The 27,475-nt window shown below is 39.7% G+C and overlaps 1 protein-coding gene across 1 annotated transcript in view; it reads right to left on the bottom strand.

Moving 5' to 3' along the window:
• Positions 1 to 11,462: 11,462 nt before the first annotated feature.
• Positions 11,463 to 27,475, bottom strand: part of CCDC54 (coiled-coil domain containing 54) — a gene marked incomplete at its 3' end in the record, with an annotated part of 132,521 nt that continues 116,508 nt past the window's right edge. The window contains exon 2 of the mRNA XM_080655223.1: positions 11,463 to 12,473. Within this exon, the coding sequence (XP_080511349.1) occupies positions 11,463 to 12,446 (984 nt within the window). The 5' untranslated portion in view covers positions 12,447 to 12,473. The remainder of the gene's footprint in view (positions 12,474 to 27,475) is intronic.

Here is a 27,475-nt window from a genome sequence, read left to right as displayed (position 1 = left end):
CAACCAAAATACCTCCTATTTCTCCATAGAAATTAAAAAAATTAATTTGTTGGAAACCATAAAGGGGGCAGAATATTACAGCAAATAAAGAAAAGAAAATTAGTTTAAGACCCTTTTTCATATATTTTCTCAGGTTGGAGAGTTTTTTCTCAACTGACTATAAGAAAATAAAGAGTAAAAAAAAAACAACTATAGTTATTTCCCTAGCCAAATTATAACTTGTTCCACTCACCTGTGTTTGAAATTTGGACTAAGGCATATTCAATAGTCTTTATTATACAAAATATATTCTATAATAAAATTTTATTCTATATTATGATTAGTTCTGTGGTGGGGAAAAATGGGGGTTGTGAGAAGCTTGACCAAAAATGGAGGAAGTAGTGAATAATTGGGCAAGTGTGCTAGGAGGCTACCCTAAGGAAATAATCAGAGTGAATATTCAGTCCACGATAAGATATGTAAATTTAAGCAGCCAGCCAAAGGAGAAAATCAGAAGGTGAAGGGTGGTTGCTGGCATGAATTGAAAACAGAAATTGGGACCTGGGGAGGAAAGTTTGGGGAATGGGTAGGGTGGTAAACAACCATGAGGGGAAGTTGGACCAGGACCAGGTATGATGGTTAACTTTATGTGTCAGCATGACTGGACCACAGCATGTCCAGGTACATGGTTAAATATTATTTCTGTGTGCATTTCTGGAAGAGATTAGCATTTGAGTAGATGAACTGAGTAAATCAGATGGCCTTCTCCAATGTGGATAAGTGTCATCTAGTCTGTTGAAGGCCTGAATAGAAACCAAAGGTGGAGAAAGGTTGAATTTACTCTCTTCCTGGCTGATGAGCTGGTACATCAGTCTTCTCCTGACCTCCACCCTCCTGGATCTCTGGCCTTCAGACTCAGACTGCTATCTATACTGTTGGCTTTCCTGTGCCTCAGTTTGTAGATGGCAGAACATGGGACTCCTTAGCCATGTTTATTGTTCGTGTTTCTGGAGAATCCCAACTAATACAGGAGAGATACCTGTAAGCAGAATCAGGAAGAATAGGAAAAGGTCAACACTAAGGTTTCCAGGCTGAAACTGAGTAGGAGAAAAGAGGAAAGACAAGTGCACATGACTTTATCTGGCAAGTGAATGTATGTGTGACTTCATGGGTTGCCACACCATCGCAAAAAAAACTAAGATAGAAGGAGGAAAGAGAGATGCACAGAGACAGAAGCAAAGGGAGGGAGACATGGGTGGAAATAAAAACATTTTATAAAAAACACAGGAAAAGAGACAGGGAATGAGAAATACTCTGTTTTAAAAGACGGTGAGAAGGAAGACAAGCTAAGAATGGTTTACTAGGTTTTACCTTGAATGTATCCATACATGTTTTCTTTCAAATTCTGTTGTTCCTTTGAATGACAGGCTTTGCAGTAAGTTATCACTGTCCTTTAAAACTCATAGAAGCTACTTAACTAGTATTTACAGCTCTTCAAATTTTTTAAAACATATTTTATTGATTTTTCAGAGAGAGGAAGGGAGAGGGATAGAGAGTTAGAAACATCGATGAGAGAGAAACGTCGATCAGCTGCCTCCTGCACTCCCCGCCCCCAGGATGTGCCTGCAACCAAGGTACATGCCCTTGACTGGAATCGAACCTGGGACCCTTCAGTCTGCAGGCCGATGCTCTATCCACTGAGCCAAACCAGCTAGGGCAACTTTGAAAAAAATACTTTAATATTTAGAGGTATTATCTGAGGCTTCTATCAGAAGCATGTGTGTGTTCTTGTTATTATTATTATTATTACTTTTTAAAGCTATAACTATATATAATAACAAGAACAATATCACTGACCATAGGCAAGGAAATTAACCAAAAGGTTTATCTATTCTTATATATTTGGTATAAATATACATATACCCAGTATATCTGCATGCATATATATTTGAGACCATATATATATATATATATATATATATATATATATATATATATATATATATATATATACTAGTGGCCCAATGCATGAATGAAGATTCTTGCAAGAATGGGCCTTCATTCCCCTGGTTGCTGGCACCACCTTCGCTCTGGCCAGAGCAGCCTTTCCGATCCGGCCCGGAGCCACCTTTCCGCCTTCCCACCCTGCCCAGAGGCCCTGAGCGGCTGGGGTGGTGCGGAATGCCTGCATCATCACCATGGCAATGACCCAAGCATCCCACTCCGTCCACAGCCGCTTGGCACCTGTGTATGCAAATTAACCCGCCATCTTTGGCAGCAGCAGAGGTGTGATAGGGGCGTAGCCTTCCCCTGATTGCCAGGTCGCCTCCCACCCCTGAGGGCTCCCAGACTGTGAGAGGGGGCAGGCCGGGCTGAAGAACCCCCCTCCAGTGCATGAATTTTCATGCACCAGGCCTCTAGTACATATACATTACCATATAATATTAGCATCTGATCCCTGATGAAATGCTCAGATAAGACTTACATAGAAAATTCTGGTGTGAGAAAAGGTAAAAGTTTCAAAGAGAATGGAACATGGACTGAATGACCTGGGAAAGGAGACTTTGGTAAGGTGGCAATAATTGCAGATTTCCAATCCTTGATCAATGCATTGTCCTAGTTATGGAACATTAGATGGTAAGAGGCACAATTAAATGTGTTTTTGACCCCTAGACCAGTGCATATGCTTTAGCTTTCAGAATGCAGGAATTCAGTGTGGCCTAAAGAACACTAGACCCACTATCTTGAACCCTGGAATCTGGTCCAGACTCAAGTTGGGTAATGTTAGGCAAGTCACTTCCACCCCTGCATCTCAGGCCTCAACATTCTGGATAGCTATTGCCCAGCCCATTCAATAGTAATAACAATAGAGTTATGTACTTGACAGGGTTTTTTCAGAGAAAAAGAACCAGTAGCATAGATATAGATACACAGAAAGAGATTTATTATACGATATTGGCTCATGTGATTATGGAGGCTGAGAAGTCCCATGATCTGCCATCTTCAAGTTGGTGGTGTGGTCCCTGTTCAAACCCAAAGGCTTGAGAACCAGGGGAGCCAGTGGTATAAATCCCAATCTGAGACTGAAGGTCCAAAACCAGGAGTGCTGATGTCCAAGGGCTGGAGAGGATGATGTCCCAGCTCAAACAGAGAGCAAATTCACCCTTCCTCCACCTTTTTGGTCTATTCAGGCCCTCAATAGATTGGATTATACCCACTGCATTGAGTAGGGCATCTTCTTTACTCAGCCTATCTATCCAAATACTAATGTCATCCAGAAACACCCACGCAAACACACACAGAAATAATGTTTTACCAGCTCTTGGTGCATCTCTTAGCCCAGTCAAGTTGACACATAAAATCAGCCATCACAAGTTATATGGAACACTTATTGAGTACTTACTATGTGTCAGATGCTGAGCGAAGTACTTTTTCTGATTTTATCTTCAGCATATAATTTTACACTATATTCTATTATTATCCACAACTTAGAAACAAGAAAGTTTGCTCAGAGAATTTAAGAAACTCAGCAAGTTTACAAATCTGGTGAGTAACACAGCCCTCATTAATTTAGGTCTATCTAATATCTAGGTCCCTACATTTGCTGCTCCTTATAGTCATGATTTTCAAATGGGGTAAGGATATGTCCCCTGACCCATAGGCATATTTTAATATTGGGGAGGGATTAATTTGCAAAAGTCTAACAGATTTTAAAAAAACCCTTGGAAGTACTTCCACTTGAATATCACCAAACTTAGTAATCCTTAGGCTTCTTTTACTAGTATAGTTAACCTTCTATGACTTTGGGATTCTGCTGCTGAAGAGAAAAGAAACTTCCATTGATATCCCTTACAATAAGGTTGAATCTAGTATTCCATTGCTTTTTGTTGTCTTTTAGAATCCTGCATGAGTCAACAGTTCCTCTTTGTGTCCTTCAGTAACTCACTGTCTTCAGAGCAGCCTCTGATCAGAAACTTCATTAAGTCAGCTCTGATTTGTCTTCTTATCTTTCCTCTTAGATAACATATTGAAAATGCCAACTGGGTCACCTAAGGTGCTCCTCTAATTAGACTGCCAAAGGCATAATTTTGTTAATATTGCTATAACAACAAATAACCATGTCACTGATGGCTGTGATCTAATTACAAACTGTACATCAAGCAATTATTATCTTTATAGTTGTCAAATATAAGTTGACTGAGGGTCAGTATAAATGAGAGTGGCACCCACATGTTAATTTTCTGATATCCTAAAGATGTGTTATACCTTCCATCAGGATATTGGCTCATGAGGTCACCCTTTCTGAACAGACTGATAGAAAGGATATGTATATCATCAGAATCAGACTGTCATTTGGGCACATTTTCATGCATTTATTTTCTTATCCTCAGTGAGAATTGGGGAGAGGGGGAGTATCTAAAAATAGGTGGCATTCTTGACTAAAGGAAAAGATTGGAAAGGTCCAGTTGAGAGTTGTTCTGGAAGCTTGTGCAGATTCCTTAGAGCTAACCTGTAACTGAGAGTAGAAGAAGGATTAAATTGCCTATGGGACACACTGCCTTTTTTAGTATTTTCAGAACACATGGTGTGGGCCTCTGGTAGAAATATCCCTACTGTATGAAGGACTGCACTAAACCTCTGCTGTTTCTCACTCTTATTTTTTTAAAAAAACTTGTTTTAAATTCTTTTTTTAAATTGATTTTTAGAGGGAGAGAGAGAGAGAGAGTTAGAAACATTGATGAGAGAGAAACATCATAGATTGGCTGTCTCCTGCATGCTCCCTGCTGGAGATCAAGCCTGCAACCCAGGCATGTGCCCTGACCAGGAATGAATCCAGTGACCTCTTGGTTCATGGGTCGACACTCAACCACTAAGCCACACCAGCTGGGCTGTTTCTCATTCGTACTGGGAGTTTTCCTTCTTCTCCTTTTCCTATCCCCTCTCCCTGACTCTACTTTTCGCTGGGGTGCATCTTCCCACACCCTTGCACCTCAAGCTTTGGGTGAAAAGAATGGTGTGGAGAAGGAGAAAGATCAGGGATATGCAAATCTATCATATCTTTGTCTCAAGAGCCCACTACAGCAATGCCCTGCTCCACTAACTCCACCTGCCACTAACATTTCATAGCTCAGAAAGTGTTGAAGTTCTATATCTACAAAAAAATAGTTATTTTCCAAGTTGATTGTATTCCAAAAGACAAATGAGGGAGCAAAGCATCCAAATTTGCTTCTACCTCGCTGTCTCCAATATCTCCATCACCATTTATTGAGCACTAGGATGTATGCTAAGTGCTTTACATGTATAATTCTCTTCTTTCTAGATCAACTTTCAATCTTTCACTATAAAAAATGGCCCTGGCCTACTTCAGCACTTATGCCCTGGACTAGATTCTCAGAAGCCACATGGAACCTTGTCTCTTTTCTTGCCCAAGAACTCCCCATTGTCAGCTTCTCATCCCTACAGTTCATCCTTGGTCCCCATTAGACCCTGTTCTTTGTCCCTGTGTTCCCCAAGGTATTCTCCTTGTGCCATCAATCTGTGAAATATTCATTCTACTATCATATAGAAGAGAGAGCAAAGCGAGTGGGGTCCCTGATTCAGCTGTCAAAACTACTGCTCTTACAGTTATTTTCCTGAATGCACTTTGCATGGGAATACCAAAAGCTTGGCTCCATAGTTTTATTAATACCAATATCTCAGGTTTATTGCCTATTGCCGTTCAATCAGTTTTTACAGGTTGGCCCAAAATATCCAACTCTAAAATGTTTCTTTGTAATATGCATTCTGAATTGTAAACAGTGGATTTACAAATGAAGTTTTGGAACTTAATCTAGTGATATGTTGGGGAGTGTCTACATTTGGGGTAGAACGATACAGAAAAAGTTGCATTTTTGTGGCTTACAGGAATTAACCTTAAAGCATTACTTTACTTTTAGGAATAGCAATTTTTTTCTACGTGGGACTTGGGTTGTGTCCCATAAAAAGATTGCATTAAGTTTTAAATGAAGTGTGTAGTTTTCTACTCCAAATCTAAGCAACAGGGCAAAATAATTGGCAACTGGAGAGAACACCACTGGAAATTATGTTCCTTCAGGACAAGACTGGTGTCTTTTTCGTCTCTGTTTCTTCATAATCTAGCTCAGTTAGTTCATGGCATAGGGTCAGATTTCAATAAATGTTAGTGAATGCTGTTTTTGAATGAACAGAATGCTCTTAGTGTCTGTCTATGCAAGCAAGTATTACAAACTGAACGAAATGACTTATATTAAAAATGGGTCTCTCCCTTCCTCTCCACATACTTCTTCTGATGCTTATTTTTACAGTGTGCAATTAAAGGTGGGCAAATGGCTATTACAGATGATAGATTATTGGTTGAATGCCCAGACCAGGAGGAGAGCTTCACACCCTGTCTTATTCTTATCACGCTATCTTGGGTTGAGGGAGTCAAGAGTTGTTTTGGAGTTTTTGTATTTAGTCTTTCACTTGGTTCATTATTTGTCTGAAGTTCTTTACAGCTGGCAAAGGGAGGTTGGGTTCTGAATGTAAGCAACTTGAAGCAGGGACTTTGTTCTGTTGATCTTCTACCCCCTTTTAATATCTAGCCAAGAGAAGGAAATGACTACCATTTGTTAAGTGTCAACTAAGTCATGGACTGTTTTGGGCAGGTTATACACATTGTCTCATTTGATTAACACAACAGTCTTTTGACATAAATTGTTTTCAATTTAGAGTTGAGAAAACTAATGAATATAAGGATCAAGGACTTTGCCAAAATCACATATTTATAAAGTTTACCATTGTATACCCAGATCCTAGCACAGTATACCTGATACATAATAAATGTTCAGTAAATAGCTGTTCTAAAGTCTGGTCTTTTTTGAATATTCTTACTATTTTCACTGTTGAATTCCACCTCCCCAATAATGTGTTTAACAACAACCACAACAATGGTTTGAGATATTTTGAAGGATACACAATGGTTTCCATGTTTATATACATTACTAGAGGCCCAGTGCACAAATTTTTGTGCATGGTGGGTGTCCAGCCGCCCGCCCCAATGGGGTCTGATCAGGGCTGGGCCTTGGAGGGGAGGGGCCATGGGCAGTTGCAGGCGCTGATTGGGGCCCCATTGGGCCGGTTGCCCGCCACAGTGCACGTCATAGCAATTGGTCGTTCCAGTCATTCTGGTTGTCCGTTGTTCCAGTCGCTTGACTTTTATATATAGATAAGCATTCATCTAATTATATTTATACTCAATTTTCTTTGTAGAGCAGGATAGTGCTTTATTTTCTTGTCTTTTAATTTAAAAACGATTGCTGAAAACCTACTAATAAAACTGATTTAGGTATTCAAGATAAAGAGGTAAGTTTCTGTCATTATCATAAAGAAAGCTCAAGCTCAAAGTTTTGTGAGGGAAACAGACATGTGAACACAAAATAATAATGTGATGAAATAAATGTTATTCTCTCTCTCACTGGTGGGGTTGTTAAGGAAGTCCCCAGTTCTTCCTCAGAGAGATTGAGTAGAGGATAAGGATTAGGGGAGGTGTCTCAGAAAAAAAAAAATTAAATTGAATCTTAAATGACCAATTATTGCTCATTAGCCAGATAAAAGAAGGGCATTGAAGGCAGTAGAAACAGCAAATACAAAGACACAAGATTTGAAAAAAATCTGCAAGTCATTTACTGTGGCAGGATGGTGAGTTGTATGTAAAGTTATCATGGGAAAATGAGTAATAATGGGAAAAAGTAATAATAATATCATTTATTTCACACTAACTATACATCAATTAGATTGCTTGCAAGTTCACATAATAATCTTCATTATTACTGGCAATAGCCCATGATTATAATTCTTATTTTAGGAATAAGGACACCAAGGCCTTGGGAATGTAAGCTTTGGCTTAGTTCCAAAGTTACACAGCTAGTAAGTGACAGAGCCAGCTCTTAAATCAGGTCAGCCTGATGCCAAAGCCATTGTGCTCTACCACTATGGAACTCTACTTTCTGAAGGTGAAAATGCAGGATGGAAGGGTCGTGTAGGCTCTGTTAAGAAATTTTGATTTTATTTTGCTTGACATGAGGAGCAATGAAAACATTTTTGAACTGTTTTTTTTTTTTTTCAATTCACCTTTTTTTGTTGTTGTTAATCCTCACCCGAGGATATTTTTTCCATTAATTTTTAGAGAAAGTGGAAGAGAAGGATGCAGGGGGGCGGGGGAGGAGAGGAAGAGGGGGAGGAACAAGAGAGAGAGAGAAAAAAAACATTGATGTGAGAGAGACATATCGATTGGTTGCCTCCCTCAGGTGCCTGGACCGGGACTGGGGATCCTGCAACCCAACTACGTCCCCTTGACTGGATATTAAACCTGTGACTCTTCAGTGCTTGGGCCAATGCTCTAACCACTGAACAACACCCACCAGAGCAAAAAAAAAAAATCACTTTTAACACTTGGATTATGGACATCCTGAGGTTGGGATATCAAGCAGGAAAACTTTTCATTTAAACCTCAGAGGAAAGGTAGGGGAGGGTGGGAGTAAGGGGGAGAGATCAACCAAAGGACTTGTATATATGCATATAAGCTTAACCAATGGACACAGGACAACAGGGGAGGTGAGAGCATGAGTGGGAGGGGGCAATGGGGTGATAAGGACACATATGTAATACCTTAATCAATAAAGAAAAAACATTAAATAAAATTGGTATAGAAGGAAAGTACCTGAACATAATAAAGGCCATGCATGACAACCTTAAAAAAAAGAGATATTAATAAGGCTTAAACCGAAATAGAAGTGAGAACAGAGAGATGGATCCCTTGAATTGTTGGAAGATAAACAGGAAAAGATTTGATGATTGATATACAAAATGAGAGAGAAAAAGCTGAGAGTAATTCCCAGTGTGGGGATATGGATAACTTGCACTGTGATGTCATTAGCAAGAGGAATGCTGGAAAAGAAATGAGTTTGAGTCAGAGGAAGGAAGAGTTTCTAAGGTTAATTTAAGAATAAGGAGTTTCAGACTACTGTAGACATCAAGTAGAGAAGATAAATAGTCACTTGGGATGGGAGCTCAGGAGGTACCCAAAGAGTCTGGGTTAATAGTCCCTTGATTTAGGAGTCATTAAAGTGAACCATGAATATTTTAAGGGAATAATTAGTGGCAGAGGAATCATCTAAGAAACTGAGAAAGATCCACCAGAGTGATTGTAAGAAGACCAGAGAGAGAGCATTATTATGGAAGATATGATCCCATGAGCAGTCAGGGAGGGAATGGGAAATGGGGACAGTGAGGGTGGGCTTCTCATTCTAAGGATGATGAGAGACCCCAAAAAGAGGAGGGGGACACAAGGACAAGGCAAACACATATTTTTGTACGCTGAGTACAGAGAACTGGTAGTGGTGATTAGACTACCCCTGAGCCAGGGTATATGAGGCAGGAGAATGTGAAAGCAAGGATGGGTGAAAAATTATTTACTCACATGTAGTTACAAGTTGAGTACTAATTTAATTTTTACTTATTTTTTCCTTTATTAAAATTTAGAGAGAGTAAGGTAGAGAGATATAAATATTGATGAGAGAGAAACATCATTGGCTGCCTCCTGCATGCCCCCTACTGTGGATCGAGCCTGCAACCCAGATATGTGCCTGATTGGGAATCGAACCAGTGACCTCTTGGTTCCTGGGTCGATGCTCAATACTGAGCCACACCAGCTGGGCTTGAGTTCTAATTTTAATGAGTTGTTGAGAGCTCATCTAGGTGGTGATAATAATTGACTCAAAAGCAAAATCCTCTTTCCTCACAGGAATCTTGGGTAAACTAAAAGGACCGTTATCTTCAGGAAAATTTTGTGACTGAGTAAATAGTGTAGTGTTCTCACCTTCTCCTCCTCTAACATTCTTATTCAGATAAAAGCCAGCTTAAAATGAACATGATGGGGATCACTGAAGAGAAATATGAGACGCATAAAAGGGTTGAAATAATAGCCTGTCAGTACTTTATGTTTGTAAAATACTTGGTGGCTTTGATTTCCCACATTCCCTCCAGGTCCCACTCCTGTGCTCTTGTTCGGTTTTCCTTCTGCCTGGTACACTGCCCTCACCACCCCCTCCTCTCCTTGCTTCCTTCCTTACTACAAGAGTCATCTCCCTTTTTTTCCCCTGATACTAGCAGCACTTCTTATATTGCTCTTTGTTGCCCATTCCCATCTCTCATGCATTAGAGTTATGGGTGCACACATTCTATTTATCCTATTCAGTGTTATGTGTCTACAATATAGAGAACGTCTTCTACTTTTTCTTTTATCCTCCATGACCCTTTGTTATTACTGAATGCTGAAGACGTATATACTAAGTTAATAGAATGATTCAATTTTTTTACAGATGACAAAATAATTTTTTTACAGATTAGTTGAGATGAACTAATAAAGCTTGTAAGTCTAGGATTTAAGACTGTTCAGAACAAAGGTCTTCTGATTCCCAGCCCTATGCTCTTTCCCTAAATTCTTTGCCTCTGTTGAAACAATAAGCAAGTGCTAAGTAGGCATGTAAGGTGAAAGCATGTGTAAATACACAGAGGCTCAGATGACCCAGAAAATACCAGTTGAGTCACTTTTCACTCTCCCGGAATCCACTTGTGATATGTTTGCCTGTATCGTGGCCTACCTTCCCTAGTTACTCTCTGATGTAAGGGCCACACCCAAGGTGCTGAACTAGAAATCTGGCTGTTCTTTATGGATTTTTCTGAAAGTGACTAAATACATAGAAATTGCTGGTGCCTTTTCCAAGATGATACTTGACTTTGTTAGCATGTTTTAAATGGGTTTAAAACAAACCCATTTAACATATAGCCTGGTGTTAAGTAGGTATGTGATAGAACCCTCCATGCTGCACCTATCACATAGTGACATATTTAAAAATTATTTGTGTACACATTTAATCTGAAAATTTGTAAAGAAGGATTAAGTAAAATGCATCTGTAAATAAAAAACGTAGTATATAATTGCCACCAGACTGGTACTAGACAATATTGTGTCTTTTCATAATATTCCTTCCTTAATTTCCTTTATACCTGCCTTAGTACCTTTTTCTCACTTGAAACTAGGTTGTTCTTAGCTTATTGCCAAAGAAAGCCCCATTTCAAATTATTAACTTGGAATAACTTAACATAGTATATTTACCATGAATATTTGTAATTTAACATCATCAGACTATGTTGGTAGAGTTCATTAAGTAAGGTGATGACCCCTTTATTTTTGCTTCATTATCTAAGAAATGGGCACTGGATGAGCCTCATGAATTTTGCCTATGAGAAAACAAGAACATTGACAGAAAATGCACCACAGTTGTCCAGTGGGATGATATGCTTTAACTTACTGTAGACATATAGAAATGTGAGCAAGGAGTTCACAGCAACCACAAAGATGTGTGAATGCTTACAGCCACGAGGTTACATTTATTTTGTGCCAAGCAAAGCACAATGTAACTCTATAGTCGAGTTATTTCCTCCTTTAAAAAACCAAAGAGACAGTAAATGTAGTTGAAAACAGAGAGACAGATTGTGGTCAAGCTCACAATAGGCCCAGTGAGTGGACAGTATCTCTGGGTTATGAATTGTGGTTCTTCAGGAGGGATGGTTGGCCTAGAAAGAAGCCACTGGATGAATTCTTCTAACTTGGTAGCACTGAGAAAAAATCTCCACTTTCCTCCATGGACAAAAGTTAGTTTGATCCATGTACTAATGTCTGGGTAAATGTAAATGCTTGGCTTTGACTTTTTAAAGCTTTTTAATGCATTTTGATGGTTACTTTGCTTCAGAATTTTAATTTTGGGAGAAATTGTTTTTTCCTCAAGATGATCTGTGGGATCAGAATAACTAGGCACTTTCTCTGGTTCTGCTGAAGAGATTTCAGACTCTGTAGAAGCCAATGTGTTCTCCAGAGTTTGTGGTTGTATGAGTTTGTGAAGTAGTTCCATGATTTCTTTACCCTTTTCTCCTTCCAGAACTTCTGAACAATATGTGCTGGAAGAAGAATGCTGGTTTTCCAGTTCTGTTACCTTCTTCTTTAAAGCATCAATGTTTTCTTTCATAGAGAAGATATCTTTAGTTGTTGTGCATTGCTTGTCTTCATTAACATTTATTCTGGTTTCTAGTACCTCCATCTGCTTCTGATAAAAGTCAGTCTTTCCCTGGAATTTTGATACTGCACTGACAATGTCAGTCATTTTCCTGAGGAGGTCAATTTGGGCAGTTTTAATATCTTGGAGCATTCCTATAACACTCATTTCTTCATCAGTACTGTCATCTTGATCACAACCATAGGAAGTTATAGTTGGATTTCTAGTTGAATCTGGGTGCTGGCTATTAAATTTATGGTAAACATTTTTAAGAGATTGTCTGATCTTGGAGAGATTTGAAGGCCTCATCTTCCCAGCAGCTGCTTTTACTCTTTTGGCTTGATGTTTGTACATCTTTCATGAGCCAAGACTATGGGAGACCTGATGAGAATCAAAGAAAGAAGCAATGTTAGAATTAAATGGTCTTTCTCTTACTATTTGTTGAATGTCTTTCCTGGTAACATTGTGGAATGCCCTATGGAGAACATGAAGGGCAATAGTAGGTACTCTTAGTTGGTTAGCTTCTTTCAGGGCAGTGCTTATGAATAATGGTCAACTGCATGGACTCTTTCATATGGTGATTATTGACCTGATTCTGATGTCACAATGGCTGCTAGCTAAGATTCCATTTAACCTTAGGCTAGTAATTCTCAAAAATTTTGGTCACAGAACTGTTTTTCCCTCATAAAAACTGAAGACCACAAACCTTTTGTTTATATTGGTTATATCAGTTAATATTCCATATTAGAAATTAAAACTAAGAAAGTCTTAGGATATTAATTTAATAAAATGATAACAATATTACATGTTAACATAAAATAATTATATTTTCCAAAATAAGAAATTAATAAGAGTGACATTGTTTATATATTTGCAAATGTTTTAAATACCTGGATTAGTAGAAGACACTTGGATTCTGCTTCTGCATTACAGCTATTGTGAAATGTTGTTTTGGTTGAAGTATATGAAGAAAATAGTCTTTGAGTACTGGGAAGAGACCAACCTCATGGGAGCAGATAAAATTTTTCAAAATTCTAATTTTAGCTTGAAAAGCTTGAAATTAATTAAGCTTGTAGGTTGTTTTCCTTAAAGTGATAGATAAGTTCCCCCCATCCATTTTTCCCCCAAAATGCTTGCCAAATACCCAAATATGAATTATTATAGTTTGCTGCCAGTTTTTCTTTCAGATACAAATGATATTACATGGCCCTGGCCAGGTAGCTCAGTTGGTTAGAGCATTGTCCTGATATGTCAAGGTTGTGGGTTTGATCCCCGGTCAAGACACATACAAGAATCAACCAATGCATGCATTAATAAGTGAAAGAACAAATTGATGTTCCTCTCTCTCTCACTTTCTCCTATCCTCTCTTTCTCAAAATCAATTAAAATTTTTTTAAATGATGTTTCATGCCTGGCTGGTGTGGCTAAGTGGTTGAGTGTTGACCTATGAACCAGGAGGTTATGGTTCAATTCCTGGTCAGGACACATCCCCATTGGGGGTGTGCAGGAGGCAGCTGATCAATGATTCTCCATCATCATTGATGTCTTCCTCTTTCTCCCTTCCTCTCTGAAGTATATCTATATCTATCTATCTATCTATTTATCTATCTATCTATCTATCTATCTATCTATCTATCTATCTATCATCTATCTATAAGTATATAACTGATGTTTCATGAAAAAAAGCAGCTAGTTTAGTTTGTAACTCAGATAAATACTTTCCTGGAGATATCCACCATACTCTGGTAAGCCACAGAAGTGCTTTTTGTGTACTTCCTATTACATCACACATAATGTTAAGAAGACATATTGAAGGGTTGAGATTTAAGAAAATTAAATTTTTACTGCTTCATTAAGGGTATCTAGAGCTAAACTGTCACTACCTTGTATTCTTTTTTTAAAAAATATATTTTATTGATATTTTACAGAGAGGAAGGGAGAGGGATAGAGAGCTAGAAACATCGATGAGAGAGAAACATCAATCAGCTGCCTCCTGCACACCTCCCACTGGGGATGTGCCCGCAATCAAGGTATATGCCCTTAACTGGAATCGAACTTTGGACCCTTCAGTCCGCAGGCCGACGCTCTATCCACTGAGCCAAACTGGTTTCGGCCTTTTTCTTCTCTTTCTATTGATACAGTTTACTGTCACTGCCTTGGTTTCTGCTAAGTTTTACCCACCATTGCTTTTGCAATGCAATTTGCAAAATGCAAATGTCAACATGGTACAGTCTAATATTATTTTGAAATATTTTTGCTCTCATCATGCCTTGTACACCACACCTTGAGAACCATGGCCTTAAGCTTTAAAAAAACAGCAGACATTTTTCATGTTTCTTCTTACAGCTTTTAAAAATAATAATATTTGAAATTAATTCCTTTGAAATATTAAATGTTTTGTTTATTTTATATATTGAGGTAAACATTAATTTTTTTTTTTTTTGGTCACCTAAGACTGGATATTTTGGAATTTAAATCACATGATAAAACTGTCTCTCAAGATGCAGTTCCATTTTATGAAAAAGGATATTCCCTACAGGATCGGTGCTAGTCCCAACCCTCTACTAAATCATTCTTCCTCCTATTTATGCATAATTACAGGGCTAGCTTTGGCTTAGGTTTTGGTACAAACTCTGAATTTAAGCCAAAGTAATTTAAGAATTTTGGCTCATCTATGATATCTGGGATTTTCCTTGACTGTCCTATCTTTGAATCTCTGTTTAGAAACCTCATGAAAACTTCTGGAAACCTTTCCAAACTGTTGCTGAGGGAAAAAAAAAATGTTTTCCAGGAAGCAGACTAGCAAAGGAATAATACTTGGGGCCAAAAAGGTAGTGTTCAGAGCTTCCCCATTCACCTTAGACAAGGCCGTTCTATCCATCAAGCACTGTAGACACAGTGCTTAGGGCTTATGAGGTTGTCAAGAGCCAATAAAAATATTTGAGAGCTGAAAGAAAAAATAATGGGTTCAGAATACTAAAAGAAAGCTATAAGATTGAAACAATAAATGTTTAATTAAATATCTCCAAAGTGTACCATTATATCATCTTCATTAATTGTTAAATTTAGAATTAAAATTTCATTACATTTGGGGGAATTTTTGGATTAGGTGTTCTCACTTTACAATAATTCTCAAATAAATTAAAGGGATTGCTTGTAGCAAATACTCCAAATGGGGTAATAACAGCTAAAACTTATTGGGTGAATACCAGACACTGTTCTAAATATTAGCTTATTTAACTGAAATTCAGAGAAGTCAAGTAATTTTTCTTTCTTTTAAAGAATGGAAAGAATTGAATTTAAAATCCTTTCATTCTAGCTCCAGAGTTCATATATTTTATCTCTACTGCCATGACAATTATGATAAAAATACCTGTTTGCCAACTCAGAAAGAGATCGGCATTTCATTTTTTAGAAAAATCACACTATATAGTTATTGAAAACATTTTGATTAAAATTTTATTTGTTTAGCAATATTATAAAACTAAATGTTTAGTTGGTTATTTTATTTATTAAAACTACTAAGGCTATTCTTGCCTTATTGTAATAGTAGTATAACAACTGTATAATAAAGAATAGACAAAATTTTAAACTAAAATTATTCTTGTCCACTGATTATTTTTATGAAACAAATTAATCTAGTAGGTTTGATAAAAGCATAAACCTGTCTGAGTTTCTAATTACTTAATTGTTAAAGTTAAGGAAAGGAGCCTCAGCCTATTTGGGGCTTGTTGGACAGTGGGAACCTATTGTGGGAGGATATAAGCCTATTGATTTGGGTTAAATTGTAAGAGCAGTCAACAAGTGAATGATGGTTTGATTTGGGTAGTGGGTATACAGTGCACTATACAAATTTTGTACACTTGAAACCTATATAATCCTATTAAACCAATGTCACCCCAATAAACGTAATTGAAAGGTCAATGAAAAATGGGGAATGAGCTGATTCCCATCCTTTCGTTCTTGCCAGATATATGGAGACATTTAGAAATAAAATAACATGGAAGACTGGAACCTAATGGTGGATTTTCACTGCGGAAAAATGTTCTCCGGGAGGCATGCATTTACGGGAATGGTATTTGGAGCCAGAAAGTTCAGAGTTCAAGGTGTTCCCATTTACTAACTCGGTGCTCTTAGTTAAGTTACTAACCTTTCACAAGCCTGTACAATAGGATAATAATAGCACCTATTTCATAGAGTGGGTTTGAGGATTAAGGTGTTCAGTATTTGTAACCTCCTTTCCTCCTTTTCTCTGATTATCTTCTTCTCACTCATCTTTCGAAAGAAAGTAGGAAATGGTTAAGAGCTTTAAGCTTTAGATCTACTGTCTCTTTCAGTGTATTACTCTCTCAGTAAAGAGGCCACTCCACCATCTATATGACCATGGCATAAAGCAAGTACTGCTCACTGTTCCATATGCCATGCAGATAAAGCATTTGGATTAGAAGAGCACCAGAAGGCAGCAAACAGGGTCTGATAAACCAATATTGTGTCTCCTAGTACAGCTACTGCAACAAGCTATGGTGTCAGAAAGACTGGCATGGAATGACCATTGGAGAGATGTGATTCTAATAATAGATAATATTATTAACATTTAAAATACTAGTGGTTTTGAGTAAATTAACTATAAATTTATTATGGTAGAGTCCAGCTGATCTATTTAAAACTTACCCTAATTTACATCCTTTTTAATATGCTTCTCTTTTTAGTTGGTAGAGTTATAGCTATTCTGCTAGCAATTGGACATTATTTGGAACCTTTACGTTACACTGATAGTCTCTACTATTGTTCAAGTACCCTTAGTGGTTGTGAAGATGAAAAAATTTTGAATGTCTTTTACATCCCCCACAAAATTTGAGGACCAGGTTTACAAGAACCTGAGCCTTCCCACCTGAATATCACTTACCATGTGCAGAGTGAGAAAAAAGATTAAGAGAATAGGAACCAGGAAGGTCTTTCAAATTTAATCAGGGGGTAGCTAACCCAAGTGGATAAGAATGTGTTAATCAGAGAGCCTCGATCTGGTGTTTCACAAGCCAAGTAGTTATTAAGGATCCCAAAGTGGAGCCATCTGTTCTTCTACTTTTCTTTCCTTTTAGCCATGAGAAGTAGAAAGGAACAAAATTGACATCAGAGCTGTTGCACTGGGCCAAGGGATGAAGAGTAAAGGAAAGACACAGTGTTTATATGACAGGAAGAGGCAGGCAGTGATGCCACATTATTTGCTGAAGGACATGATGGAGCCATTGCCATTGATAAGGCAGCTTGGCTAGAGGGACACTTGGAGTGAGAGAGCCAAATTTCACTCTATGGTGTCCATAAATGCTCAGGATAATATTTTAAAATCATATGAATCCCTGGCCAATAAGATGAACAACTCTGAATGATAATTTTTTTCCACATACTATTTATTTTATCACAATAACTGAAATTGTGGGATCCCTTTCTGGAATGTCCTCTATATATTTATCACCCAGGCAAGTTTCTACTAGTCCTTTAGGAGACATCCAGGTAATACGTTCCTCCTGTCTGTTCTCCAGGATCCTCCATGTGGACTTACTAGAGCTTTTGAAAGTTCTGTGTCCCTACCTAGTAGTGATTGACACACAATGACAGTATTGCTGTATGCCATTGTTGTGCCAATCTCCCCTCTAGATTTTGAGCTCCTTGAGAGGAGAAACTTGCTTTCAACTCTATATCTCCAGTGTCACAATCCTAACATGTAGTTGGTGCTCAGTGTATCTTTATTCATTGACGAATGCCCTTGTGGATGATTATTAAGATACTAGAGGCCCGATGCACGAGATTCATGCATGGATAGGGTGTCTAGGCCTGGCTGGCGATCAGGACCGATCTGTGGGGCGACCGGCAGGGCAATCAAGGGGGCCCTGCTGGCACCGACCTTGGCTGGTCTGGAGCCTGCGTTGACCCCTGGTGGTCAGTGTGCATCATAGCGACTGGTCGGCTGGTCATTCCGGTTGTTTGGTTGTAACTGTCGCTTAGGCTTTTATATATATAGATACATTGGGTCTCTCCTGAGCCTAATTCTATGGGTGGCTGGGGAACATATTGCTTTCTTCATAAAGGGAATCTATGATAACTTTTCTCAGCTCCTGAGGGAACATTTAGCATTTTGGGATAGGGATTTAATAATTGCTTCTCCAGAGACTTGAAGTAGTTAAATGGCAAGAGAGGTAAATTGAGATCAGGCAGAAGGAGGTAATTTATGAACTTGGAAACAGCTAAGGCGTGGATGAGAGAGAGAACTCTGCAGTGATGGTAACAGGACTGGTGTTAATGGCACTCATCATAGACGTGACTAAGATACCCAGCATACTTTCCCATGTGGCCCATATTGAGTCTTTCAGGCCTCTAGGGAACCAGAGGTAATGAGTGTGTTTTCCAAGTCCCTATGGGTATGCCTGCAAACACATTTGTCACCATCTAGGGTACTCAGGCACTTATCTCTTTATTCATGTCATTTTATACTCTGAACTCCAAATTTACAAAGAGCTCTCTCTAGCTTATCTAGACATACCCTTCACCATTTAGTTCCAGAACCCTGGGGGCACATTAGTATTTTATGTAATCTTTCTGTTATGCTTGGCTCTTGCTGGTAATATATTATATAAGGCTGCTCAGCTGTAATGCTCAACTTCACCTCTTGGTTTCCCTTCTCCAAAATTGCTGTTAAACCTCTGCTCCCCATAGCTTATGATTGACAACCTTTTCATAGTGCTTTATAAGTCTTGATGTGCACAATTGATGTAGCCATAAAAATAAATGGCCGGGGGGAAAAAAGAGAAAGCAAAAGAGAAGTGTTTTTTGCTTAACCATGGACCTCCTTCCTTTAATGGCACTGGTGAATAAACTCAATGAGTTATTCTATTTAAACACCTCTGTTTCACTGAATTTATATCACTTAGCAGATCTTTTTAGAAATAATTATGTGATGGGTGCAGTCCTGAATTAACTTGCTGTCCTGTTCCTGAATTGCACCGAACTTCATTTAAGAAACACCGAAAATAAAAGACATGGAATACATAGTGATCATATAGGAATGGGGATTTAAAATGTAAACAAATCCAGAAATTATCAAGTGTACAAATTGAAGAATGTTAGCTTTCCCATTTTTAATTATAAATGCTGTGTAGTTTGCTGTGTTGTCTTACTTGGGTTTGTCTATATGCTACTATATCTTAATTGGAAGAAAAACTCTGTTTTAGTGTTTGGGTTTTCAGTTGTAATGATGCTTTATAGGACTTTGGTCTACAAAATCCAGGAAGCTATTTTCTTTCTGGGCTTAAAGTTTTAAAGATTATAATGTGAAAGATTGCGCTGGTTTTCCTTAATGCTGCTAACCTTGAGAGGCATCTGTTACTATGACGTTTTATGCTTCGGAGGAAATTTGCACCAGTGCCTCTGTGAAGTAAATGCGTATTTGTCCCTTGGCTCTATCTTTCCTTCTGCTATTAGTCTGCTCTCCATCCTGGGCATAATTCTTCCCACTTTATTTCACATGTGCAGTGAGAACAGCAACAATGCCATGTGTTGATGTTGAAGGAGTGTCATAAGGTTACCATGAAACATCTAATTTTTAAATTTATGTAACCCTTAAACTATTATCATTATGCGCTTTTTCTGCAGTGTTTGTTCTTCTGGAGTTTGATTTTAGAGTCATTTTTTCTCTCTCTTTAATACTACATGTGTCCTTTCTCCTGTAATGGGGTTTGGATTGCAAAGATCTTATTTAACTTTCCAAATATATTATTTCTCTTTATACTCTCTGGTTACACACAGAATAGAAAATGCCCAAAAGGCAATCTTAAAACGGAAGGTTTTCTTTTCCTCTTTCTTCTCTACCTAGGCTTTTACAATTGTGAGCTAAGGGGAGAAGTATTTACTCATTGCTTTACGTATTTATTAAAAGCTCCTTTCCTTTGGCACCCCCCAGAATATATATTGTTGCTGCCCCTGCTTTGGGTGTGCCAAAAGCCAATTAGAGCATAAAAGGTATTTAAGAATATTTAACTAAAGATTGAGAATTAGATCTTTTTTATTTTTCTCTTTCTGGAAATTTGAGATCTCTTTCTGATGGTCTTAATATAATGTAAGTATCAAATGACAGAAATGGAGAGTGACAAGGCAGTTCTATTAGACACATATTTCAATAATTTTCAGCTTCAGATTTTGGCACTAATGGCTGTGATTCTCACTGTAACTTATGAGAATTAATTACCACTCATTCTATTTAGGTGCCCAAGTTTCTCCTCTATAATATAGTATAAAATGAGAGCAAGCTGGCTTAAGCCCTTGGGTAATTTACACACTAAAATAGGTAAAAAGCTTTACCATAACCTCCATTGAACTTCACATTTAAATTTTTTAATGGCTGGCACTTAAAAACAACAACAACAAAAGAACATTCCTAGAAATCACATTCTTTATTATTAGAAATCAGAACTTTAAAAAAAAATGGATGCCAGGCTCATTATAATGATTAAAAAAGTGACATAATTGCTAAAAAACCCATTAAAACAGAAGATCCAGTATTCCTTTGAGAATCCAAAGAAAGCTTTGCAGTCATCCCTTAGAAACAGCATATGCATATAATTCTGCATATAATTTTAGGTGATTCACAGACCTAACCTCCAGTCTCCTGTCCCAAAGGCATTTATGGACACTATAGATTATACCCCAGGATATAATTCCTGACAGAAAGAGGAGAAGGGTGGTTCACACTTCAGTATCTGGTTGTGGGTATGTTGTTACTAAGAGGTCTGGAGCCTTTAGGTGGTTTTCTTTTAGAGCTTAGAATACATGAACTGCTCAGAGTAAAGGCAGTTGATTATTTCAGTATCATAGGAGGGGAGACCATAGAATGTAGTGGTTTGAATTGGTTGCAGTGGAAACCATTAAGAATGAGTGAGATTGGGTAGATGAAAGTCTGGTTCTTTGCACCATGAAATCAGGGTCTCTATTTGGTTTGTCTTCACTGTCTCTAGCTTGGTGCCTGCTGTATACCAATAGGCTTTCAATAAAGATGAATATAGTGTTTTAGTGAAACTTAAACCAAGAAAAATGGCATTAACTCAGGGCTGGAGTTCCACTTGGGCCTCTGAAGCTGAGTGAATGAAATGAACATTGGTGACCCCTCTAGTTATCTCTGGTGATCAGTTGAAAGCATGGCAAGCATTTTAGAAGCGGTATTGGGAGGTCAAAGCTATAAAATCAAGTGTCTTAATCTTATTGCTAAGGAACTAAGAAACAGCAGAAGTGACATACCCAATATTTTATCATGAAATTCTGATAGGCCTTAGGAGTAGGACTTGCAGAAGTGGTTCCAAATCTGAGACTGAACTGCCAGGCCGCAGTCCCACAGTGGAGAAGCTGCCACGTCTCCTGAAACTCCTTTAGCTTAAAGCTTTTGATGCAGGTGTCCTGGGGGGCTGGGGTCAGAGAGGCTACAACCCACAGTGAGCTCCTGGCTTTGTGCAGGAAAGAATTCAAACACAAACCAGAATAGAGTTTAAAGTGTAGTGAGTTTATTAGGGTGAAACAGTGCGACAGATAATGGGCTACTGCACAAACAGAGCAGCCCTACTTTAGTGGAATTTGCTTCCTTTATTGAGGTTCATTTAATCAGGGTTAGGGTACTCAGTCAGAGGGAGAAATATTCATAATCTTCCCCAGAAAGGGGTGGAGATTTCTCAGAGGAGCTGTGTGGGCCATCTTGTGACCTTTATGGGCTTGATGGTGGCACAGGATGTTTGTTTAGCTTGCTAATATATTACAACTAGAGGCCCAGTACATGAATTCGTGCATGGGTGGGGTCCCCACAATTTATTCATCAGGGCCATTAGGGGCTGTCTTGCCCAGTCCTGATTAGGGCAATCAGAGCCAGCTGACCGGGGGGAGGGACCATAGGAGGTTGGCCAGCTGAGGGAGGTTGGCTGTAAGAGTGCACTGACTACCAGGGGGCAGCTCCTGCATTAAGCATCTGCCCCCTGGTGGTCAGCATGCGTCATAGTGATTGGTCAACCAGTCGTTTGGTCTACTGGTCCTAATGGTCACTTAGGCTTTTATATATATAGATATAGATATATATGAATGTATGAGGCTGGGGTTACCGTTAGGTGAAATTAGTTACTGTTTTGTATCGAACTGGCCTCTGCTGGTTTAAAGCCATAAATCCTGTGCTGGTGGTGGGAGGGGTCTTACTTCATCACAGCTCCTGTAGCTTTTATCAATTGCAGCTGTTCTGCCACATACCCTATCTCAGGGGTCCTCAAACTTTTTAAACAGGGGGCCAGTTCACTATCCCTCAGACCGTTGGAGGGCCAGACTATAGTTAAAAAAAACAACTATGAACAAATTCCTATGCGCACTGTGGGCCCGGGATGAGTCAGCTGCTAAGCAGGACAGGCAGCGGCACCCGGCAGGCCGGATAAATGTCCTCGGCGGGCCGCATGTGGTAGTTTGAGGACCCCTGCGCCTATCTCATCAGAGCACTGTGCCTAATTTCCCAGATGGGGAGGAAAGAAGGAAAGGCTCTGTGGGACAACTAAGTCATTTTTAATTTTGACTTTTTCCCTCTCCTCTTTCAGTACCATTTACAAAGGAGGTGTTATCATTAAACACAGACCCTGTTTCATACCCACTCCCAGCCCTTCACTGCCTCCTTCCTCCTCTTCCTACTTGTATAAGTGGGCTTTCCATCTGCTGAGTCATTGCTGCAGGACAGTGACTCACCTGGTGGCTTTCCCTTATTCAGACAGGTAAATTAACCATTGGCTATTTAATCCTGACTCACCATGGGCATTTTCTTTTTCCTTTCTACATAATTTCAAATTTTTACATCTATTTGTCTATCTTACACATGTAATATACAACAATGATATTTTCTATTTTTAAAAGCTCAACTTTCCCCACAGCAGGACACTGTCATTTCACTTCTTATTCCCTACTGACTGTTATGAATAAAATGTTCATGTCCTGAAGTGCCTGAGACCCAATGTGTCCCAAATGAAGAGAATGGGCTATGTTACAGTCCAGTGCAATAGCACATATCTCTCTGTGTGTGTTTGGGGGGTGATCCCTCCCTTCTCAGACTATGATGTTTTAGAAGGAGGGACAAGAATTATCATATCTCTCCTGCCCTCTCTCCATCTCCTCAGGGGAGAAGAGTGCCTTTGCCTAGTGCTGAGTTTGGGGATAAGGAACTGGGCAGACATAACTCCTCTCCTTCCTCCTTTCCTTTGCCTTTGGGATTTGCCTGCCTGCTTTGGGAGTTCTTCATTCTGTCTTCCATGCCACCAACTGAACAAGGGAAGACTCAGCCACCCCAATCCCCTACCTCTTGACCCAACCTCACTGCACAGGGGTCAGGGCTGAAGTGTGGAGAGTTAATTTCATTCTGAGATTGGATATTAGGAAGACTGTAGTTGCCACACAGCTACACCATATCCATCATAAGGGTGATATTTTTATCTCTGATTTGCCATGCTCTTTTGCCTATTTCAGGTGTAGAAATTGGGAAAGGAAAACCCCCACAATTTATTCACCATCTCATACACCCAACACAAATAGGCTCATTTTGAGTCATTAAAAATTTGGATGACATTGCTCAGCCTGCTGTTTGGAAAAGCCCAGAGTAAAGCCTATTAGAGTGAATTGCATTTGGGAAGAAGCCTATGAATTTGAAATTTTGATTTTAGGTGCAGGGTTTATCATTTAGATATGACTGGAGATTTTTTTTTCTTGCCTTTTTATCACAAACCTGAGGAAAAACATACTGACCCGATTTTTAAGAGGACATCGTGAGTAGTAACCTGAAATCACCAGGTGTAGGTGCTTCAATCAGTTTCTTAAAAATTTCTATATCCCTGATTTCTTATCCATGTGATAGAGATGATAGTACTTCACAAAGTTGTTGAGAGGAATAAATTAAGTGAGAAAATATAGATGAGAAACAGCTCAGTACTTGGCCCATCATAGACATTTGATAAATGTTTAATAAACATCTATGGTGTATGTGTTGTCATAAAAAGAATATTCTCTATAAATCAGTGAACTCAGTAACCCAGCATTTTGCTGTCCAGATAGAGCAATTTAAAAAGAGAGGAAAAGAAATTGGTCTGTTACTGGTGTTAACCTAAGAAACATCCAGACCTGTAGAGAATTTTATAGGAGTTTATTTGAGCCAAACTGACAATAATTGTCAGGAAGCAAGATCTCAAAAACTCTGGAGAATAACACTTTTGCAATTTCTTTTATGAATTTGAAATTAAAGAGGGGAAAGCAAGGAAGATTACAAGAAGGTGAGAGAAAGCAAGGCCAGCATTAGATTACAGGACAGTTAACAAGATTACGTGCTCCCTGGAGGATGGTGGCTATTTATTTCAAAGGTGTATTAATCTAGATACACAGAAACAATGGACTGCTTGCTTAAGGCAAAGATAAACCTTTTACTAAAAAGTTATATGCCAGGGCCATGACTATCCACCATGACCAACCCAGTTGGAAATTTAGGATCAGATCACGGTGTGAGGTTACTTTCCGTAGAACCCCTTTTTTTGTCCACATTGATGATCTCATCTTTTCTCTCCTATTTATTCTCTACATTTCTTTTTATTTGGAATTCAACCAGTGTCATCTTGATCCTTTAGGATCTAGTTCTCCATGTTTCTATGTGATGGGACTTTCTTTTAAAATTGTCAACATTACTTTAAAAAAAAGGAAAAGCCAGAAATCTGCTGCCAGCTGGGTCTCTTGATGGCATCCTGACTGACCTCAGGACTGAGGGTGAGGAGTCTGGAAGGAGGCTTATGCTGCCAGGTGAGTCTAAACTGAGTTTGAGGTACAAAAGGAGAGAGACAGACAGAAATGTTTCAAGACAATCTCAAAAATTTATTTCTTATATGTCATGAAGATAAAACAAGCATCACCAAACTTTAGTTTCTTTGATATTCCTATGGAATAGCTAAATTTTTTGTTTGTAAGTATTCATGAGCCATATATTTGCAGGGGTGGAAAGTGGGAGTTGGAATTGGTTCCCTCACTCTTCATCATCTCTGCTACCTCACAGGGTGCCATTGTCATTGGTTCTCCCTGGACATGTGCTATGGAGGAAGGCTGTTGCAACAAGTCAGTCCATAACCTCACCATTGTGAGCAGTCCCAGAACTGGTTGATCCCAATAATTTCTTACTAGGGTAATGGTTTAAGAATTTTTAAAAAAATAGGAGGGAGGAATTTTTTCTCATTTCTAAAGATCTGAGCCTATTGGATTTGTTTGCATCTGCATTATTTTTGGCAATGAAGAGACCATATCATATCTGTGCCGAGGGGGAAGGATCATCTCTCTCCCAGTGGCTTTAGGAGGATTGATGCAATGTAAGTGTGGCAGTCTGGAGTCTGGCCTGGTAAGGTGTGGATAGAACCCCTGGCAGAGGGCTCCTCAGCGAAAGGCTCTGGTTCTGCTCTATCATTAGTTACCTGTGAGAGAATATACTGCACCCTCTGAGCTTCCTGGTGATTTTCAGAAAAACAGGGATTAGGCTCAATGATATCTTAATTCCACTTCAATTTAAATATTAGAAAAGGTATACCTTACAAGTCAGAAGGGGGATTTAATTAACCTTCAGATTTCTGAATTTAAAAATGTCCTTGTGGTAGTAAATGTTAAATATTCAACTATATACCATGTTCATAATTTAAACCCACTTTGTATGTTTATTAAGCTTGAAGCTTTTTATTGTTATCTAATATTTGATTATTAGCAAGTTAAATATTTGCCTATGTAATTGAGAATAATCACATGTCCTGCAAAAATACAGGTATTGTAGTCCCCACTTTTCCACAGGGGTATGTTCTAAGACCCCCAGTGCATGCCGAAACTGTGGGTACAACTGAATCCTATATACACTGTGTTTTTTCCTGTACATACATACCTATGATAAAGTTTAATTTATAAATTAGACACAGCAAGAGATGAACAATCTATATACATAAAAAGCCAGCGACCAGAACACCATAATGACCAGAATGACCAGTCGCTATGACACCCACAGAGGCCAGCAAACCGGCCAGATCAGGGGTTTGGGCCAGCCAACCAACCTCCTTCAGCCCCTCCCCCCAGCCATCCCCACTCCCAATAGGCCACCACCACCCTGATTGGCCTGAAGCCCCTCCCTCCAGCTGGCCCACCCCTGATTGCCCCCCCACCCCAATAGGGAGCGGGGCCAGCTGGCAAACCTCTTGCAGCCCTTCCCCCCACCCAGCCCCATCCAGATCGCCCCCCCCCCCCCCAATCAGGGGCAGGGCCAGCTGGCCAACAGCCTGCAGCCCCTCCCCCCGGCTGGCCTGCCCCCATGGGCCCTCACCACTCCATCAGTCCTCGGCCCCTCCCCCTAGCCAGTTCCACCCCTGATTGCTCCTCCCACTCTGATCAGGGGCAGGACCACTGGCCAACCACCCATGGCCCTCCCCCAGGCTGCTGGCCCCCAATCAGCCCTCTCATCCCATTCAGGGGTGGGACCAGCTGACTCACCACCAACAGCCCCTTCCCTCATTTGGCCCCACCCCCAATCAGCTCCCACCACCCTGATCAGCCTGCAGCCCCTGCCCCCAGCCAGCTCTTCCCCTGATCGGCCCCCCGCCACACCAATCAGGGGGTGGGGCTGGCCAGACAACCTCCCACAGCCCCTCTTCTGGCCACTGTTCCCCAATCGCCACCCCCACCCCATTCAGGGGTGGGGCCGGCCAGAGCGCTGCCCACAGCCCCTCCTCACAGCTGGCCCTGCCCCCAATCGGCCCCCCAAACCCCAACCAGGGGCAGAGCCCTCCAGCCAATCACCTGTAGCCCCTCCCCCCAGCTGGACCAGCCTTGATTGGGCCTTGATCAGGGCAGGCTGGCTGGCCAACCTCCCACTGTCTCCTCCTCCCGACAGGCCTGGTCCCAATCTGCCCTGATTGGGGCCGGACTGACCGGACCCTACCCATGCACAAATTCATGCACTGGGCCTCTAGTAGCATAATAAAATAGAACAATTATAACAATATACTGTAATAAAAGTTATGTGACTGTGATCTCTCTGTCTCTCAGAATATCTTATTGTACTGGCATGACTCTTCTTGTGATAATATAATGCCTACGTGATAAGGCGAAGTCAGGTGAGTGATGGATACATTATGACACAGTGTTAGGATTGCTACTGTAAGGGTTACTTAACCACAAATACTGTGATACCCTGACAGTTTATCTTGTAACCGGGATGGCTCTTAGTGACTGCCTGGTGGCTGGGGGGCCAGCGCATACACTGTGGATAAGCTGGACAAAGAAATGACTCATGTCCTGGGTGGGAGGGAGTGAGATGGCATTGG

This window comes from Plecotus auritus, assembly GCF_963455305.1.
Source record: "Plecotus auritus genome assembly, chromosome: 2".
Lineage (NCBI taxonomy): Eukaryota > Metazoa > Chordata > Mammalia > Chiroptera > Vespertilionidae > Plecotus > Plecotus auritus.
The sequence above is the reverse complement of the archived record's forward strand: the minus strand, read 5'-3'. Positions and strand labels throughout refer to the sequence as shown.